Genomic DNA, 20615 nt, shown 5'->3' with positions numbered 1-20615 from the left:
CTTATGTCCAGGAAATCGGGAAAGGGAGTAACATTTGAAATATAAATAAAAATATACCCAATAAAACAAAGCTCAATTAAAAAAAAAAGTAAAACTAAAGCTCTATGTGGTGGCACACACCTTTAATCCCTGCACTGAGAGGCAGAGGCAGGATAGCCATGGTTACATAGATGCCGCCTCAAAATAATAATAATAATAATAATAATAATAATAGTAGTAGTAGTAGTACTAGTACTAGTAGTAGTAATAGTGTGTGTATACATGCATGAACAGTAAGAGGTTTTAACTACTGAACCATCTCTCTAGCCCTAAAGATTCCTTAAAAGTCACAGATATTATATATTGGGCTGGGGGTACAGCTCAGTGGTAGACCTCTTGCTTAGCATGTTCAAGGCTCTGTGTTTGATACCACCACACAAAGCACACACACAGTATAGAGAATGTAAAACTATTTTTTAAGATAAATAAAGGAGCATAAAAAAGTATACAAATCTCCTAGAAGCCTAACAATTAAAATGACCACTGTTAACATAATAAAATATGCATAATTATCTTTGTTACTGAAATATATTGCCTTGTAGTAAATAGTACTGTAGACATATTTTAATTTAGTAGCAAACTACTCAAATTTTCTTTGCAAATAAATATTCATGACAATATAATTTCCAGGGCCAGCATCATGTAGGTAGTCTGCTGCTGTGAAATATTAAAAGGCTCCCTGCTGGTTTGCTTTGCTAATAAAGAAATAATGTATCAACAAGCTGTATGCTTATATTTACTGGCCAGTTTACTCTGCTCACTTATGAATGATCAGTGAGGACTTTGGTATTTTTTGCCTACTTTTCATGCATATGGCTGATTTACAGTTCTTTAAACATAGATGACCAAAATTAAATACACATATTAAAGCTTACAAGTGCCCTCCCTAAACATACCTTTTAAAAGAAGGCATTTAAACCTAGACAATTTTCAAAGTACATCTTATCTTTCTAAAGCAAACTATTAATCTCACTTACCAAGGGGCCATTTGTCCTTTTCTTTCAGATTTTCAATTAAATTTCTCAGTAGCATATCAATTCCATAATCTCATTTTAAGCAAAGTAAATGCATGAAATCTACATTAACTTTATAGTATAGCCTCCACAACCACATTTTAAAGATGAATTTATTGATGTTTAAGCTATCCGCTACCGACTACTGTGCCTGACCTAATTTCAACATATGCACATACAATCAATATATGAAGCATTCCCATAACCCCAAATCTCTCCTAGTCAGGAATGGTGCTATATGCTGTAACTCTGCCACTGGGAGGCTGAGGAGAGGCAGAATGAATGAGAATGTTTAAGGCCAGCCTGGACCAAAAAGGAAGTCTGTCTCCAAGTCTTAAAAAATAAATGAACAGCTAGGGATGGACAGATGATTCAGTAATTAAGAACATTTTCAGAAAACCAGAGTTTGGTTCCCAGTACCCACATAGGGAGGTTCACAATTGCTCCAAGGGACCCATCGCCCTCTCTGGCTTCCTTGGTGTGGTGTGTGCATGTGTGCCAGGGATCCAGCGGCTTTCACCTCCTCAGCACTGGGAGTACAGGCACCACAACTGGCTCTTTACAGCAGTGCTAGGATCAAAATCTGGTCCTCATGCTTGCATAGCAAGCACCTTGTCCACTGAGCAGTCTACCAGCTCCCTACTTCCTAATATATAAATTAGAGCATTCTGCTGTGGGCCCGGATGAAAATAACCAGGGAGATCAGTAAGGTCTAAGTAAGCAGTAACTATGTAGACAGAACAGATGTAAGATGCAGTTATCAAAAGAAAAAGGATTTAACACTGTTTTAGATAAACCTCCAAGAATTCTATTTCTTAAAAGAAACATACACACAATAAAGTAAGAGGGAAGTGGTTACACATCATAAACCTGACTCCCATCCAATTCTTATAGAGACTAAAACAAAAAAAAAAAGTACAGGATTTCAACTGTTATTAAGTTATTTTTAACATACTTCACATCTGAGTCACACTAAAACACTGTAAGAAACTTGAAGCTCTAGTATGACAGAGTGCCAAGAGCCAAGATAAAAATAACAAACCATGGCACTTACCTTTCTGGTGTCACCTTCAGTTATGTGCAACAGGCCACAAGCTCACTGACCTCTTCTCTGAAGCGACGGGGCATTTTATTCTTCTGTCACTTACTTCCAGACTCAGACTGCTGACCTCCTTAATTTTATTTAAAAGCAACAGACTTAATCAGGCATGGTAGGAGTGGAAGAATTGGCTCAACGCCTCGGCTACATAGCTAGAGGCTACCCTGAGTTACATAGCTAGAGGCTACCCTGAGCTACATGAGACTCTCAAACCAAACCACAAAAATGTAACAAACACTGAGGAAATGCACTAGCCACAACTACCATCGCCTTCTTCCTTACTAATGAGAGCTAAGAACGAATGGTGTGTAAGGTCACACACTCCATTTCTTTATGAAACTTAGACATCACAGTCTCATCTCCTACACTAGGTAAGAGTTCAAGTCTAGTATCATCTTTTAAAAGGCTGAGAGATTATACATTACTAACATAAACACTAAATATCTAATAAATCTACACTTCTATACCCAGGCTAGAATTCTGGATAACAATGATATTTGTTTAAAGTGAAGTTCAGGAATCTTTGGTAGACAATGAGCTAGAGAGGTTTTTAAAGTAAAAATTCTAAAATACCAAGGGAAAAATTACTAAGGAAATAATTCCATTATAATGAAGTAATTAAATATTTATCTACTACTGTCTACCTCATTGTGTGGTAGCATATACAAGATCAACACAGGAGTCTCTTTACACTCTAGTTAATTAAGATAAAATAATTCCCATAAACAAGACAGAAAAGACCATGTACAACAGCACATGCCTGCAATCTCAGCACCTGGGAGGCAGAGGCAGAGGCAGAGGCAGAGGCAGGAGAATCACCTCAAGTTTGAAGCCAACCTGGCATATGGAGCAAGTTCAGAGTCAACTATCTACTTAAGGGTCAATGTGAAAACAAAACAAAGTGACAACAGCAAGATATAGACACAAAGGTAAACTATCCACACGTAGAAAGCCAGGCAGACAGACTGACTGCAAGTACGCAGGATTACAGGAGAGGAGACGACTAATGAAGGCTACGGAACCTTGAGCTTCAGGCAGCTCCAAACTCATCTATTAAAAGAAAATCTATTTAGCTGTCTTTTAACTCTTGCACAAAAATTAGAAATAGATATACTAAAGGGGAGAAAAGAAAAATTCCAAACACATACACACCTACATATAATACAATTATTTTACATGTATGAGGTATGCATGTGTGCTACGGTGCCCTTAATGCTCACAAAGATCAGAAAAAGGAGTTAACCCCTGAAGCTGGAGTTGTGAATGGCTATGAACCACCACCATGTGAGTGCTGGGAATCAAACCTGGGTCCTCTGTAAGAGGAGCAGCCAGTGATCTTTTTTTTTTTTTTTTTTTTTTTCGAGCTGGGGATCAACCCAGGGCCTTGTGCTTCCTAGGCAAGCGCTCTACCACTGAGCTAAATCCCAACCCGCAGCCAGTGATCTTAATCAGTAAGACATTCCCTCATATGGATATTTAAAATAAACTACTTTAAAAATTACAATTTGACATAAAATGAGTGGTGCAGCAAAGACTATAAACCATGCCAACTGTGTAAACATAATTCCAAACCCACTTTGAAAATTTAATTTTAATTTTAATCATATGTATGTGGGGGATGTATGACTATAGCCCCTCAGAGGCACCAGATCCCCTGGAGTTGGAGTTACAGACAATTGTGAGCTGCCCGATGTGGGTGCTGGGAATCAAACCTGGGTCTTCTGGAAGAGCAGCCACTGAGCCATCTCTTTAGTCCCATCTCAACGAAGAAGAAAACAAAACAAAACAAACCCACAATGCTATAGATATATATCTTAATATATCTTCTACTCCTCTTCCTTCCTCCCTACAGGTTAGATGGAACCTTAAGGTAGTGTGAAAGAACCTAGCTCGAGTCTCAGGATGGCGTGCCCCAGGAAACACCGATCCTGGACGAGCCCCCAAATGAAAGATCCCCGAAGAGAGACCCTTTCTAAAGTCGCGGGAAATCGAGGACCCCAGACACAAAGAGACCATTTTGGATGTAATAAGCAAAGGCGAGGTTTATTACGGAGATCTATTACAGGAATCTCCGGGTCGACACGTATCCTGTGCAGGAGACAAAGGTGTCGACCCCGAAGCTCAAAAGTCAGGGGTTTATATAGGGAAGGCTAGGGGGTTTGGCGAGGTTACACACAATTGGCTAATTTCTGGCGCGGCTATAAGTGATTGGCTCATTTAAACATGGCAGTGAGATTACAGCACAGCAGGAGAGTATGTATTGACTGGAGCGTACAGGATTTTAGAAGCTAGCGATTATCAGGGTTTGAAGGACATCTGGTTAAGGTGTGACTCTGAGTAAGCTGGGGGAGGTGCCCTTCTGTCAGATGGTTTGGGTCAGTCCTGATAACTCGGGCTGGTTCCTGCATTCCTTTTCTTTATCTTTATGGTCTGTTAGTCCTAGCGGCAGGGCAGGGCTGCCTGGACTTGCTTTTCACAGTGTTTAGCCCTGAGTTTGTGAATTTTGAAACTTACTCTTTTAACTTCTTATTTTTAAACCTTAAATCTGTATAATTTTCCTTTCAGTGTACCCTTCCTATGTTTACATAACTTTGTTACTAATGTGAATTTTGAAGTTTTAGACCAATATCTTTTTTACATAAATAGTACTATAATGTATATCCTTTTTCAACTTATATTTTTAGACTAACCAGGGCTTTCAAGATTTCTCTAGAACAGGGCCAAGGCACCCTTGTTTTTCATCATGGTTTCTACTAACTCCACAGGAAACCGAACTTTTAACCGCCTGTGAATTTCTGTTATATTACTTTACAGTTCTGCTAACTCAGAAGCAAAGGCTTAATCAAACCAGATTTACAAGTGATTCAAACTAGAACTAGATTATGAAGATGAATCTGTGCTGAGGAAAGTTACTCGTGTTGCTATGAAGGAGATATATTATAGAAGTTTTATGTAAATGGCACTGTTAATAGCATTTTATTATTTTACATATATAAATGCTAGGCAAACCCTTTACAACTGATCTAAGCTCCCAGACCACTGATTAATATCTCCACTGATCTCCACTGTGGTGGTCTGTCGGCGAGAGCACACAAGTGATCAAGGCATTCTCTCTCTCTCTCTCTCTCTCTCTCTCTCTCTCTCTCTCTCTCTCTCTCTTTCACACACACACACACACACACACACACACACACACACACACACACACACACACAAAACATATACACAAATAGCAGGGTATCATAAAGATAGCCACCTCTGGATTTATGTCATATCACCCTGCAGTTTAACATGTAGGACCATGGTAGTATTTAAGGTTGAATTGACACTGTGGCAAAGAGGGATTTAGAGGGGTTGGGGAGAATTCTATACATTTTCTTGTAAATTTGTGTATAATTATCAAAATGAAATTTAAAGTTAAAACTAAGTTCTTAAACTAAAGCACACTGAAAGAAATTCCACAATCTTTTTGCTATCAAATTCAAGCTGGTAAGTTGCTATACTAAACACCCAGCATCTAAACAGTGTAAGTATTTTAAGCAAAATAAGAACAAAATCTAATTAAGCCAGCATAAGTAAGAAAAGGCTACACTGTTGATGACCACTTTAATCCTAAAATAGAAAGATAAATCTGAAAACCTATTGGCCTCTAGGCAACCTGTTTTAGATTACTGTATGTTCTTACCCTCATGGGACAGGAGGTTTATTTAAATAGCTATCTCCCAGTTCACCACAGACAACTCTGCTTCCTTTCTATTTTAAGCCATCAAACCGGCCCTGCATTTGCATGCTTGTTTCCTAATCTATTCATCTGTCTTTCCAATAGTGAACCATTCACTATTAAGGAGGTTAGATTAAATACTGAAGACTATATGTTCTCTGTAGATTCTGTCATAACTTACTGGAACAACAAATTTATTTCAGTGATTTGAAGGGAGCTCTTGGAAACCATTCCCTCTGTTCTGATGCTCACAGAATTCACTGTCAAAGTACTGAGAAGCTAATGGGTAGCCTCCTGTATAGCAAATCGATCAGTTGACAGTCAACAGAAACAGTAATTTTTTTCTAGAGGGCACAAAAGTATTTTATGCACTTGAAGGCTTAGACAGGAAGATAATGCATTTGAGGCCATCCTGGACAACCTAATGAATCTGCCTCAAAAAGAAATAAAAATAAAAAGCAGGGGCTAGAGAGATGTCTCGGTGGTTAAGAATGCATATTGCTCTTGTAGAGGCCCCAAGTTCCATTCCCAGCACCTACACTGAGTGGTTTACAAACACCTACAATTCCAGCTCCAGGGGATCCATTACCCTCTCTGGACTTCATTGGCACCTACACAATAAAACAGATCTTTCAAAAGGAAAGTCTCATTTGAGTGTTACAGGATATTAGGTAGATGCCATTATTTAGATTGTTTGTCTATAAACTGGGATTGCTGGGAGTGATCTCCCATCTTTGTAATGGCAGGCCTGTATACACCTCTAGCACTTGAGGCAGAGAGGTAAGAAAAGGCAAGTGGATATCAACTTCAAGGTCAGTCTGAGATACATAGTAAGATCTTGTCTCTAAAAGTCAAAGACGAGTTGACAAGATGGCTCAGCAGGTAAAGGCTCTAGCTGCCAAGCCTGGTGACCTGAGTTCTACCTGAGTAATCCACAAGGTAGAAAAGATCCAATTCCTGCAAGTTGTCTTCTGACCTCCAAAAGCATGGCCTAGCCGGTGAGCACCCCTACTACCACCACTAAACAAATAAACACATAAATGTAAAACTGCTAATTTATTTTAGTCAGCCTGTTATGCAACACACATCGAATAATTCCTCCTTTCTACCACAAACTCTGTACTAAATTCCACACGGAGGGCAGACTTCGTGGTAATTGTCCTTCACTTATTATTTTGTATTCCAGATTGATCAAAATGTTGTCAAAAATGACAGGATTTCCCCTATTAAGATGAATGCACACTGTGTGTGTATGTTTGTGTGTGTAAATTTTATAGTTATGGAAACATAGGCTAACCCTAACTTGCTTTGTGAATAATCCTGCTTAGAACACAGGAATACAAATCCCCCCCGCCCCCAGCAGAATGACTTGGTTTCTCTGCATATATATCCAGCAGGGGAGCTCTGCATCATGTGCTAGTACTATTTACTTTTCTGAGGAACTTCCAGACCACAGAAACAATAACTTCTACAGTGATACCATGTTTTGCATAGCAGTGCACGATAGTCAAAATAACCAACTTGGAGACTGGAAGACAGTTTAGTCTTTTAGCCTCAGTTTGACCCCTAGAATTCATGTAGAAATTCTGTGTATGACTGGTAATCCCAAAACTAGGGAAGCTCTCTAGTGCTCACTGGCCAAGCCAGTCTAGCCTATTTTGTAAGTGGCATGCCAAAGAGGGACTTTGTTTCCAAGAAGGCTGATTAGTTCTTTCTCAGAATAACTGAGATTGTGCTCTGGTATCCACATACATGTGAACCACAGCTATATACACCTAATAAACACATGTACCTGCACACACAACAACAGCAGCAACAACAAAATAATAATAATTATAATAATTTTTATAATCGTCCTGTACAGCTAAATCCACCTTATACCAGCACCCATTAAAACCACCCCATGTTACTTTTAAACTTCTACAAAACCTAGCCATCCATAGAAGAACACAAAGTAAGTCTCGTTCTTTAGCCTACAAGGTGTGGGAGCAAATCTCTCCCACCAAATGTGGTCTAGTTTAGTCGTCCACTTTCTCATGGGCATTAGTCACAGGCAGCTCCATGGTTCTAATGTGCTGTTACATTTTGGGGAGGCTATTAAGTGCTATACTATGTGAGTACATTCTAAGCAGAATTTACAAGCCTGTTCAACATAGTAAGAGTCTATCAATATTTGTTTATAAAGAGACAGATTTCCAAAATTCTATATACACTGCAAAAGGAAATTTCATCATTTGTTTAGAGTTTTGCATAGCTAAGGAGACTAAGGTTGGAAAACAATAGATTTCTCTAACTCTTTATTTCATGGGCCAGTATACAAAGAACATGTTTCCTGTAACATTTCATCAAGATTTACAATAACACACACCTTTGGTTGAGGCCTCAAATATGCCAAGCAAGCTCTACAATGGAGTACACAACACAGTGTTAACTTACCGAGTAAGTGCTAACATTTACTAAGATCCTACCATAGGAACTGTGCTATGCACTTCACATACATTATTCCTTAGAAATGCTGAGGACAGTACTAGCCCTTATTTTAAATCTACAGCAAGGAAAATTAACTAACAAAAGTCAAGGAAGTTCAGTGAACAGAGCACATGCTCTTTCCTATACTATTATCCCACACAAAGTTTCTTACAATTGCACCTAAACCCTAAGCACATAATCATGTGCTAGACAGCACATTCAGCTTTAAGGATACACAATTTTTGCCCTTGAAAGAACACTTTATTGTGGGATATTTTGGGTGGCAAAGAGAGTGGTACTGAAGAATGGACCCAGGGTTTTATGAATACTAGGCAAGCACTCTATCGTTGTACTGTATCGGTGTGCTATAGTATACCACTTCCAGCAGGAAAACACTCCCAAATGTTTTTAAAACTGGGTCTGAGAGAAAGCTCAGTGGTTAAGAGCACTGCAGAAGGCCTAAGTTCAATTCCCCGCACCCACAAAGTGGTTCAAAAATCTGTGATCCATTTCAAGGGCCCCAACCCCCTCTTCTGGCCACACATGGTACACATATATACATGCAGACAAACGCTCATACACATAAAAAAAAAAAGAAATTCATTTTTTAAATTTGTAAAGCAGTAAAATTGTTAATAGGAGTTCACAGGAAATAACAGCAGCAATGGTGGCAGCGGTGACAAAAGCAGCATATAACACGTATTCAGAACCAACTGTGTGCCTGCCACTGCACTTTGGACAGTCTACTAGTCTTTCCCATTAAGAAAATTAGTTTAAGTTAGTCTTCATAACACCTCTTCTAGACAAGCAAACTGTCTAACTGTTCATGGTCATGCAGCTACATACTAAAAGGACTAATCCGAATCCAGCTAAAGCTGACTTTGAAGCCCATGAGGTAAAACCATTAATCTTTACAGCCATCTAATAAAGGAAAAAAATAATAGAAATCCTCTCAGTTCAATCTTGAAAAATAAATGGATGAGGCAAGGTGTAAGACAAAATCTTCACAGATGCAAAACACCCAGAGGCCTACAGACAGAGGTTAAATAGGTTGGAGATAGTGATGTGTGACGTTGAAGAGGAAGTGGAGAGAGAGGTTAGATAGGTTTAGCTTGCAGAGAAGACTATTCACCAATGTAGAACCTATTCTCAAGGCAGGAAGTACTCATGAAAGATTCTGAGTGTAGGAAGAGTCCTCTACATTACTCATGGACTCTGGAGGCAGCATGGTGAATGGGCCGTTGGAGCAAAAGGCCACTTAAGGGATAGGGAAGGTGTGAGAGGGATAAAGCAGGTTACTCAGAAACCAGAAGTCCAGCTCACCTCATCTGGTGGGACTGGCTCCCTAGTGAAGAAAGGACTGTTAGCAGGTCACTTGATCCAATTGCTAAAAGGGTAAATGGTAGGCAGGACAGGAAGTAAGCTTAGAGAATCCTTTCTCCTCTACTCATTCACTTTAGTCTCTCTAATCAAATAAAAATATTAGCACTGCTCATTGTTTATTAACATGCTATTTTAGTATCTATTTCTATCTTTACAGATTAGGTTGGTAAGTCTATTTTTAAATACAACAAAATAATCTTTCTATCCTCTCTGTAAACATTTTGTTTTTAAATTTTGTTATGTATATGGTCCTCTTTAAGTTTTTTTTGTTTCTTAAATTTTGTTACACATATGACTGTTTTGCCTGTGTGAATGTATGTGGACCACATGCATGCCTGATACCCACAGAGATCAAAAGTGAATGCCCTGGACCTGCAGTTACAGATGTCTGTGAGCCACCATGTGGGTGCTGGGAACCAGACCTGGATTGTCATAAGAGCAACAGATGCTCTTAAGTGCTGAGCTACCTCTCAGCTTCTTGTTGTAATCACTCAATGGCCCTCACACCCTGCCCTTCACTAGTCTCTGTCTACAGCACATCTGATTTACCTGCCTTCTTTTTCCTCTTGGGTTCCGTGCAGTTGTTTCTCCATGTGTTTAAACTTGAAAACTGTTCTGTGCTATAAATGGTTGTACCATGAAGATAGCAATGAAACCACGAGACACACGTTCACTTCCATTAGTCACCTGGCAGTTAAGTAGTGCAATACTCCAAAATGACTACAAGTGGCACAATTAGCTGAGTAGTTAATTCTCTTACAGATGTACACCTAAAAATTCATGTTTTCCAAAAATATCACCCTAATGGAAAAGTGTTCTATTCCTACTCCCAAGTATGGCCTAAGAGAGGGCTTTAATTATTTGTCACTTTGAGTCCTTAGCATTTCCCTCTTAATGACTTAATGGTCGAATGTGATTCTAAGTTATTAGACTGGAGACATAGCTCGGTGCCACAGTATTTTGTCCAGCATGCACAGAACTCACGGCTCCATCCCCAGAACTGAAAACAAACAAGTGATACACTGCTTTGTAGAAAGCTGTGCCACTAAATGTCTAATATAAAGCTTTGGTCACAACTAATAACACAGGCAAAAAAGAGAAGCTTATCATCTCTCAAAAAAGAGAAGTGCTTAGTAGATGTCCTTCCTGCAGTCTGAGTTCTATTCAGATGTGACTCTCAGCAGCAACAACTTCAAGTGTCAGGGTCTGCAGTTTACTGACTACAACTGCAAATCAAGCACAAACCAAACCCTGTTGGCAAGCACAAGTACATACCGTAGTCTTATTCATACTGGAAATTCAGATACGAAGATTTGCTCAGGATTGGTATTGTGCTGCCCCACTGAAAACTTAAGGTGCCAACGTAGGAGCAAATAGACTTTTAAACCGTGCTCATACCCTCTGCATCCTTCATGAGAGCCCTTAGGAAAAACCACAACCTTTATGCTAAAATATGAAAGATCTGTCTAATTAAAGCTTTAATATGTGTGATTTTCTTTCTTTTTAATTCAAAATTCCCAGGACATGGAAATACAGGAGAATATTACAAGCAGCTGTTTAGGGGATGAAGAGTTTTTTTTCTTCTTTCTGCCTTCCAAATTTCATGATTCACAGGGTTCAGACTACATTTAAAAGGAAAAAAAAACCTCTTATGACATAAAAGAGAAAGACACCAAGAGGAAAAAAAAATCCTCAAACAAGAAAAGAAACTTGAAAATTTGGGGAGGGGAGGGGTCAAACAAAAAGAATTTCATAACTCAGTTCTTTGTGTTCCTAGTTCTTTGTTCCGCATACCAACAGCAAGACCCCAGCTCGGAGCCTCTGCTCTAGAGCTTCACATACACATGACTTCCAAAGCAAAGAAACTAGTTAACACAGTTAGGGTTCCCAGTAGGTGGCACTTAACAACACTTAATCAACTAGTGAAATCATAAGAGGTTTTACACGTAAAATACACTGCAGAAGAAATTAGCCACCAGACAAACAGTGGACAGAAGTACACTCTTCACCCTTGAGGATGGGGCTCCTCAGAACCTCTGTATTTCAAAACAGGTGTTTCTTGACCAGGACGAGGGTTGTTTTGTGTTTGTTTATTTACTCTTGTTATAATGTCATCCCTTCCTACCCTTGGTTGGCATTTTTCGGCTGCTAATGAGTTCTCTACTAACCACTTATGTAGCTGGAGATCTAGTATGCAGTTGGTATGGTGGCACATGACTGAATCACAGCACTTAAGAGGACTGCAACAGTTTGGGAGCCTAGTCAGGGCAACAGAGCAAGATCATCAGGGCAGGGGCTTGATTATAAAACTGTTTTCATGTTTCTTAATATTATCTTAAGTTTCCACAAATTGTTATGTCATTTATATGACCTAGACAAGAAATTTATTACAGATGAGATTATTAATCAGAAACAAGTGTTAATAAAAAGGCAGAGTAATAAGTGTGGTATTGAATGTCTTCGATTGAAGCCCTGGGAGGCAGAGGTCAGCCTGATCTACACAGTGAGTACCTTGTCTATACAGTGAGAGCTTGTCTCAAACAAACAAACAAACAAACAAACAATATTATAATATCAAGCAGGTCTGGAGAGAGAGTTCTCTTAAAGGCTAAGGCGCACAACCAAAGGGTAAGAATGCAATGAAACCCATTATTTTAGGTACTAACCAAAAAACAATAAAACAAAACCACTAATATGCGCACACACAAGGCAACTCCCCAGATAAGGCCCAAAAACAGGAGTGAAACAGGTTTTCTACCTCCTTTAGTTTGAGAAAGCTGCATTCAAAGGACATTTAAAATGCAATTACACCCACCCACCCACTCTTCTCCAAGATTTGCTCACACAAAACAATTAAGCAGACATTAAAGTGAACAGGAAATAACACAGCCAAAAATAACAGGTGTGGCATCACCTCTGGTGAAGCTTTGGAGCTGTGAATAAACGCAGATAACTGTCCAGACAAAAGAGCATCAGATCAGGGCCTGGAGTCCAATACAATAGACCTTTCCAGCTCAGTCATATCTGGCATGCTTTCCTTTTCTTTTCTTTTTCTTTTTTTGTTTCTCTTAAATAAAAAAAAAAAAAACAAAAAAAAAACCACAGGATTGTAAGGTAGAGTAGCCTTGATCTCAGTGGGCTGAGAAGAACTTGAACTCCATATCCTCCTGCCTCCACCTTTCCAGTTCTGAGACTACTGGCATTTACCACCATGCTTGGCCTCATACCCCCTTTTGTTAAGAGAATTAAACTATTTCAAACTCTAGAAAACCCAAGAAAAATGTTACACAGAATCCAACATTGCTGAAGTCAAGTACTTATGCGAAAGTTTTTATATGTGAGATGAATCCGTGCATTACAAGTATCTGAAATCTTTATTAGTTTAATTTAGGTTTGGGGCTGGGGAGATAGTAAGCAGCACTGACTTTTCTTCTTAGAGGACTTAGGCCCTGTTCCCAGGGCCCATGTGACAGCTTACAACAGCCTGTAACTCCAGTTCCTGAGGATCCAACATTCCTCTTATGGCCTCTGAGAGCTACAGGCATGTACGTGGTGAACATACGTACATGCAGGTATAATACTCATATACATAAATTAAATAAATGTTACTTAAAAAGAAAAAAGAGGTGAGGTGTGGTGGCATGCACCTTTAATCCAAGCACTCAGGAGGCAGAGGTAGCAGGATCTCTGTGAGTTTGAGGACAGCCTCGTCTATATGCCAGGGCACTCACGACTACATAGACAGACTGTCTCAAAAAAAAAAAAAAAAAAAAAAAAATGGGTGTGTACCACTACAGACTCTGTAGTGGGAAAAAGCTATGATTTTGCCTGGCTGGAAAAACAATGAAACTCTGCTCATCACTCACACACAGAGATGCTCAGGCCTTTCGTACACAGCATGTGTTAATATGTAAGTCTGCTAAAGAACAAGTTTGTATCCTATCATACCAACTATAAAGACGGTTTTCACTCAGCTGTAAACATGCCTGTACTTCCAAGTGCCTTCCATTTCACTTGTTTAAAATGGAAGAGACGGTCACTTTACAATGTCCTTTATGCATTATGGAGAAAATAGCTGGTATAAGAGGAGATTAGACTCTGAGATTCTTGACAGTCTGAGGGCGCCACTTAAGCCTTGCTCAGACCTCTTTTATACTGGCTTGACACGGGATTCAGGTTTAACCAGTTCCCTTGCCTACTTTCGCTGAGAAATAGGCATATTTTGACAGAGAAAAATAGTGGGAAGAAAAAGAGGGATGAAACACTACAATGATAGAGTGGTAAGAAGTCATTTTAATGCAGGAGGAACCCGCCAACACCCTTACGCAGCTGACTGGCACTGGCCATGCTAACAGTACAGTTCAGAAGTTAATGTATACGATGACCTTGCTTCACCAGGAAGGTTGTAGGAAATGATTTCTGTGTATTAAGAGGCTCAGATCCTCCTTATGGCTTAGATGCTAGGAAGATTTACACAAAAACAGTCATGACACTTTAGCTGCTAAGAGACTAAATCCATTCTATGAAAAACAGACTTAAATCCCTAATGATTCCAAATTTGGAGGAAATAAGTCTCAAAAGTACCATATGTACTGTCTGCCAAGGCAGATAACTAACATTTATGACACTAACACTGTCCTTCTCTTTATGAGCACTCAATAGGCTCCTCCTTTAAAAAAAATTGTCATTACTAATCTTAATTTCCTTTCCCCTAATATCAAAATGAAGCAGGTAAAGAATTTTAGTAGTTTTCTCCCACTATGATGAAAATCACCTCACCCAGAAACAACTGGTCTAAGCATATCACCTTCTCAGAAAACAGTGCTTTCAAACCAACTATTACTATGGAGAGAGGAGGTCTTTTAAGTCGGACAATAGAAGCATATGAATCGTGGTTATGTTTGACAGGTCCTTTGGGGTAAAGGGCACAAACTATTCCATAACCCCAGAAAATTTAGACTATATTCCTTAGAATAACAATGAAAATCAGATATAATGGTAGACATCTCGGAGAATATTAATCACCAAGTCCTTATAACCAAAGGGAAAATCTGTAAGCCCCTTTAAGCATCATTAAGACTGTATTACTATCATCTTGTTTCTTTTAATAAAAGCAATGACTTGTGATAGAGCAAGTGAGCCAAACGTGCACAGTACACACCACACCCCTCAAAAACAAATTTAAGGTGGTAAGGGGCTGTCAAAAAAGAGCTGAGCCTAAGGAAAGACATGAGTTGGGTGAGTTAAGGGAACTCCCTGCTCACACACCCCAGACGGTGTCCCCAGATAAGAGTGAGGTAAAGGGAGTGAGGAGAAACCGTCTGGATGCTTCGGGAGTGGCTGGCGGGAGCGGTCGCTCTACCCACTTCCCTCTAGGTACCCGTCCAGCAGTCACTGGGGACGCCGGGACGACCGCCCGGTCCTCCCCGTGCCCTGCAGCGCCTCCCGCTGCTGCCTCCATCCCCGCTCCTCGAGTTCCCGAGCCGTCGCCCGGCGAGGGCCGTTCCCCGCGGCGCGCTCGGCACCTTTGATGACGCGCTCGGTCGTGGAGAACTGAGGGCGCCTCCCGGACATGGTCTCCTCCCGGCTCCGGCGGCCCGCTGGACGCGAGCCGCCGCCTTCCTCCTAGGCGGGCTGCGCTTGGCGAGCCCGCAGCCACCGTGCCGGGCCCCAGAATACGAGGCGTCCTCGGACGGCGGCGGCCGCAGCGCCGCTCCCTCCCTGCGGCGGCGCCCGCGGCTCGGCTAGGACGACCGCGTCGAAAACTACGCTGACCGCGGCTAAGGTAGACAACTAGGGAGACCGCGGCTGCGCGCGGCCGGGGCCCCACGTGCGCGCCTCCGCGCTCACAACTTCCCGGCGGCCCCGCGGGCGGGCGCCGCGCTCTGCGCACGCGCGGCTCTCTGTTCTCAGCTCTCTAGTTACTGCTGCCCGCCGTCGGCCTCGCGTCGGGCAAATGCTCCGAAAGTCCCACCCTGACCTGTTGCTTCTCAAACCAACCGCTGGAACCGCGGAAGCAGCTGCGACCTTGGGACCAAGCAGGCATCCAGATTCTCGGTGGCACCAAGTTTGTGTTCCTCTCGTCAGAGAGAGCTCCTATCTTCTCTTGAACGCTTCCCTCGTTAGCCCTGGGGTCCTCCACCCACTTTGTCTACATAAGAAATTATCCATTCTACCCTGCTCCACAGATTACCCTCTCCCATTCACCAACCCACAAACTTGGAAACCCCTGTCAACTTCGTGTTTGTTGCATGCAGCTTGTATCTAGCATCCTAAGAACCTTCGCGCCAATCCTACGCCAGTTCATTCAGCACTTGGGAGGGTTGGGACCCTGTCTCTGAGAAGTAGTGTCTCCCCATTTCCAAAAGAAAGCAGAGTTACTCTCTGTCTTCTGGGACGCTAGCCTAGACCTCCTTGAGGAAGGAAATTGATTTCTAGCCCATCTTCCTTATGTGTCACCTGCCTACATGGACGTATCTATTTCCCTGTAGTTCAGTGACACCGCACTTACCGCACTTACTTCTATCTTTTCTCTCTCTCTGTGTGTGTGTGTGTGTGTGTTTGCACAAGCGCGCACGTGCTGTATGTGTGCTGTGTGTGCGTGTGCGGTGTATAGTGGGTATGTTTGCATGCATGAGGTGTTTGTATTTGTGTGTGCTGGTGAGTTCGATCATACGAACACATGTGGAGGCCAGAGGTCGAGGTAGGTTGTCATCCTTTATTGCTCTTACCTTTAATTTAATAGACAGGGACCCATTAAACTTGAAGCTGACTCACCAGCTAGATTGAAAAGCCAGCAAGTCTTCTCCTATCTGCCTGTCCCTCTTTCCCCACAGCACTGAGGTTACAAACGCTGAGGTTGTACCCAAAGTCCTTCAACCACTGACCATTTTTCCCAGCCCCCTCCCTATATGCGTTTTATTTTGTTTTGTTTCTTCAATGATGGGGACTTGCAACACCGCGGTCAAGTTTCAACAATCTGACTTATCTTTAGATTAAAAGCTGGTCATTATCGCTCCATAATTAGAAGCCTAGATCTGTCTTGCTATGACTGCCCCCTCAGTGAGGACAGGACTTGACCAGGCAAAAAGCACTTTGATTTTTTTTTTTTTTTTTTAGCAATGATAGTGAAATATTGAAACTGAAATCCAAAGAAACATACACAATTTATAGGCCAATTGGTCTTCACAGTTACAATGGCCTATAAGTAATCGTATGTGGCATTGTAAATTAAATTTCAGTTTTGAGTTTCCTCTTGTGTACTAGCCAAACTTCAAGTGCTGGGTACATTATTGGATGTGATAGGACATTCTCAAAATTGTAGAAAGGTTTGGCTTGGTTTGGTTTGGGGATTTTGTTTGTTTTGTTTTTAGAAACAGGTTTTACATCATTCAGGCTAGCCTGGAACTCGACACATAGCCAAGAATGATCCTGAACTACTGATCCTCCGGCCTCCACCTCCAAATGCTGGGACTGTTGGTATTTACCACCATGCCCAGCCATTGCAGAAAGTACTGTGGAATAATTAATAGACTGTAGGGTAAAGACAAAGTCTCCCCTAGTAGAGATTTGTGCAGGGAAAGGAGGTCTAGCATATGGACTAGAATCAGACCGTAAACTGTCTCCTGCTATTTTCCCCTAAGGTCTTTCACAGTAAGGCACACTTGAGGCAGGAGCACTTCAGGCACAAAATAGAATATGGTTTTGTTTTCATAGAGCCAGGTTTCAGGCTTCCACAACTGAGAACATTTCCAATATTTTAAGAAAGTTAAGAAGCAATCAGAGTGCCACACCTCTATTGAGCAGACCTGGAAGCAGATGTTAACACCCATGAGGATTGCTAAAATAAAAAAGGTTTGGGAAACTACAAACCAAAAGGAAACAGCAGATTATTCAGTGTTAGTTATGAAAAGTTTATCAACTACTTGGATTGTTTTTCCTCTGTGTCTCCCTGGCTGTCCTAGAATTCATTCTATAGACCAGGCTGGCCTCGAACTCACAGAAATCCACCTGCCGCTGCCCACTAAGTGCTGGGATTAAAGGTGTATGCCACCATACTGGATCTTAAATTAGAACCACCCCCAAGACATAAAACATTAAGCCCTCAGAAGGTGGAGGCAGGAGGATCAGAATATTCCTTATGTAGTTCTTTCTCCACTAGACTCCAAAGGTGGAGACTATACCCTGTGTTGGTCTTTCTATATAAGATGCTCATTGTTTGCTGATGCAAGGACAATAAAGTTACCTCATTTTAAAATAATTTCATATGCTCTGTACACAGAGTCCGAGAGAAGTATAATTGGACAATTGAAATATTGTCTTAGGGTTTAGGGTTTCTTTGCTGTAATAAAGCATCATGACCAAAAACAACTTGGGGAGGAAACAGTTTATTTCAGCTTATATGTCATGGTCACAGTCCTTTGTGAAGAAAAGTAAGGCCAAGAACTCACAACAGGAACCTGGAGGCAGGAGCTGAAGCAGAGGCCATGGAGGAATGCTGCTTACTGGCTTGCTCCTCCTGGCTTGTTCAGCCTGCTTTCTTATAGAACTTAGGACCACCTACCCATGGGTGGTACAGCCCACATCAATCTCCAATTAAGAAGTGCACAATAGGGTTGGGGATTTAGCTCAGTGGTAGAGCGCTTGCCTAGCAAGTACAAGGCCCTGGGTTTGGTCCCCAGCTCCGAAAAAAAAAAAAAAAGAAGTGCACAATAGGGTTGCCTTCTGACCAATCTGGTGGGTACATTTTCTCAATTGAAGTTCCCTCTTCTGAAATGACTCTAACGTGTATCAAATTGACATAAAACTAGCTAGCACAAATAGCTAAAAGGCAAAAATGTAAGGACCCTTTTGGAACAACAATATATTGCAGAGGAAGAAAATGAACCCATAGGTGTTGAATGGATATTGTCATAGAGAACTACAGTTTGGATCCAATCTGCCCTTGCATTTTTTGTTTTAAAAACTTAAAAATGAGGGGCTGGAGAGATGGCTCAGCGGTTAAGAGCACTGACTGCTCTTCCAGAGGTCCTGAGTTAAATTCCCAGCAACCACATGGTGGCTCACAACCATCTGTAATGAGATCCGATGCCCTCTTCTGGTATGTCCGAAGACAGCGACAGTGTGCTCATATACATAAAATAAATAAATCTTTAAACAAATTTTAAAATAGGGGTTGGCAAGATGGCTCAGAAAATGGTAATGATGCTTGCTGCATGATCCTGGCACCTGAATTGGGTTTCCAGATTTCACATAAAGATACAAGGGGAGAACCACAAAATTGTCCTCTGACTTCACACACACATACACACCATACTAGTGATCAATGATAGATAAATAGATGAATAGATAAAAATAAAAGCCAGCGAGGTGGCTCAGCCAATAAGCTTCTTGCTTTTGAAAGCCTAACTACATGAATTTGATCCCCAGAACTGATATAAAAGTGGAAGGAACAAACTGATTTTTTGAAAGCTGACCTCTGACCTTCACACAAGTGCTACCTGCACCACTTACACAGACACATCACACACACTTATAATAATAGTAAAATATTTTAAAAGGGAAATAATTAAAACCTATGAATTCTGTGATATATGAATAGACATCTCTTCTGGCTTGAGTATGAACTGCCTCTGTACGACTTATATCTTCAGAGCGTAGTTCCCAGACACTGACACTCTTGTGAGAGCTGGTGGAAACTTTAGGTGAGTCTAGCTAGAGTGGTAGGCATCCTTTGCAGGGCATATTGTGCTCCTCTGTCTTGTTTCCTGGCTGTCCAATGTTTAGCAGCTCTCTCTACCATGTGTTCTGCCTCACCATAGTCTGGGCAGCACCTTCTGCTGGAAGCCTATATAAGGACGTGGAAGAAAGAAGTGTTTGCTCTCTGCCTGCTCACTCTGACTCTCACTAGTACATCCATTCCTTCACTGGCATTAGGGTCTATTTCGTTGGGATTCCAGTGTATACTGGAGACCAGTTGAGACAGCCAGCCTCATAGACTGAGCAGCTACTAGACCTTTGATTCACAGGCAGCCATTTAGATTAGGTGGACCACAGCCTGTAAAACATCCTAATGAATCCATTATATGTGTGTGTTCAAGGTGTAAGAAATACGCCTCATATTCAAGCCACAAGAAATATATTTATGTATCATATATAAAATAAATATATATGTCATATAAAATATACAAACATTTATATATCATATATAAAAATCTATAAATATGTCTATACAATATATAAATAAAATATATGTACACATGTATATAAAATACATGTATATCCTGTATATATGTGGAGAGAGTGCATGAGATAGATCAGTGGGGTAATTTGAATGAAAATGGCCCCCATAGACTGATAAGGAGTGGCACTATTAGGAAGTGTGGCCTTGCTGGAAGAAGTGTGTCACTGGGGGTGAGGTTTGAAGTTTGAGAAACTCAAACCAGGCCCAGTGTCTCTCTCTCTCCCTGCTGCCTGTGGATCCAGATGTAGAGCTATCAGCTACTCTCTAGCACCATATTTGCCTGTGTGCTGCCATGCTTCCTGCTATGACAATAATGGACTAAACCTCTAAAACTGTAAGCCAGCCCCAGTTAAATGCTCTTCTTGCTGTGGTCATGGTGTCTGCATGGAAACTCTTAAGACAATCAGAGAGTGTGTCACACAGAAATGTCGGCGCCTGCACCGACACGGTACCGAGAATCGGGCGAAAGCCTGTGGGATTAAAGAAACACACACACACACACACACAGATTATCGTGTCAAGCCAGGAGAGGAAAAGAGAGAGAGGGAGAGAGAGAGAGGAAGAGCGGAAGAGTCTCCTGTAGCTTTATTCACCACTTATATACCCAAGTCTCCAGGTAGAAAATATCTGGGAAGCACAGTGGGAAAC

General features: G+C 41.2%; 1 protein-coding gene across 4 annotated transcripts in view; it reads right to left on the bottom strand.

Annotated features, from left to right (window-relative positions):
• The window catches only part of Ppp3cc (protein phosphatase 3 catalytic subunit gamma), a 70474-nt gene extending 54935 nt beyond the window's left edge, over window positions 1-15539 (bottom strand). Inside the window, exon 1 of one of the 4 annotated variants that reach the window (XM_032918116.1) lies at window positions 15250-15539. In XM_032918116.1, coding sequence (XP_032774007.1) covers window positions 15250-15298 — 49 coding nt within the window. In that variant the 5' untranslated portion in view covers window positions 15299-15539. Of the gene's footprint in view, window positions 1-2106; window positions 2286-12638; window positions 12770-15249 lie in introns of those variants that run through there. The other 3 variants (XM_032918119.1, XM_032918118.1, XM_032918117.1) reach the window with 3 other exon arrangements.
• Between the last annotated feature and the right edge of the window lie 5076 nt (window positions 15540-20615).

Source organism: Rattus rattus, chromosome 12, assembly GCF_011064425.1.
Source record: "Rattus rattus isolate New Zealand chromosome 12, Rrattus_CSIRO_v1, whole genome shotgun sequence".
In the NCBI taxonomy this organism is placed as follows: domain Eukaryota; kingdom Metazoa; phylum Chordata; class Mammalia; order Rodentia; family Muridae; genus Rattus; species Rattus rattus.
Note: the sequence above shows the minus strand (reverse complement) of the source record. Positions and strands in the feature narration are given on the sequence as shown.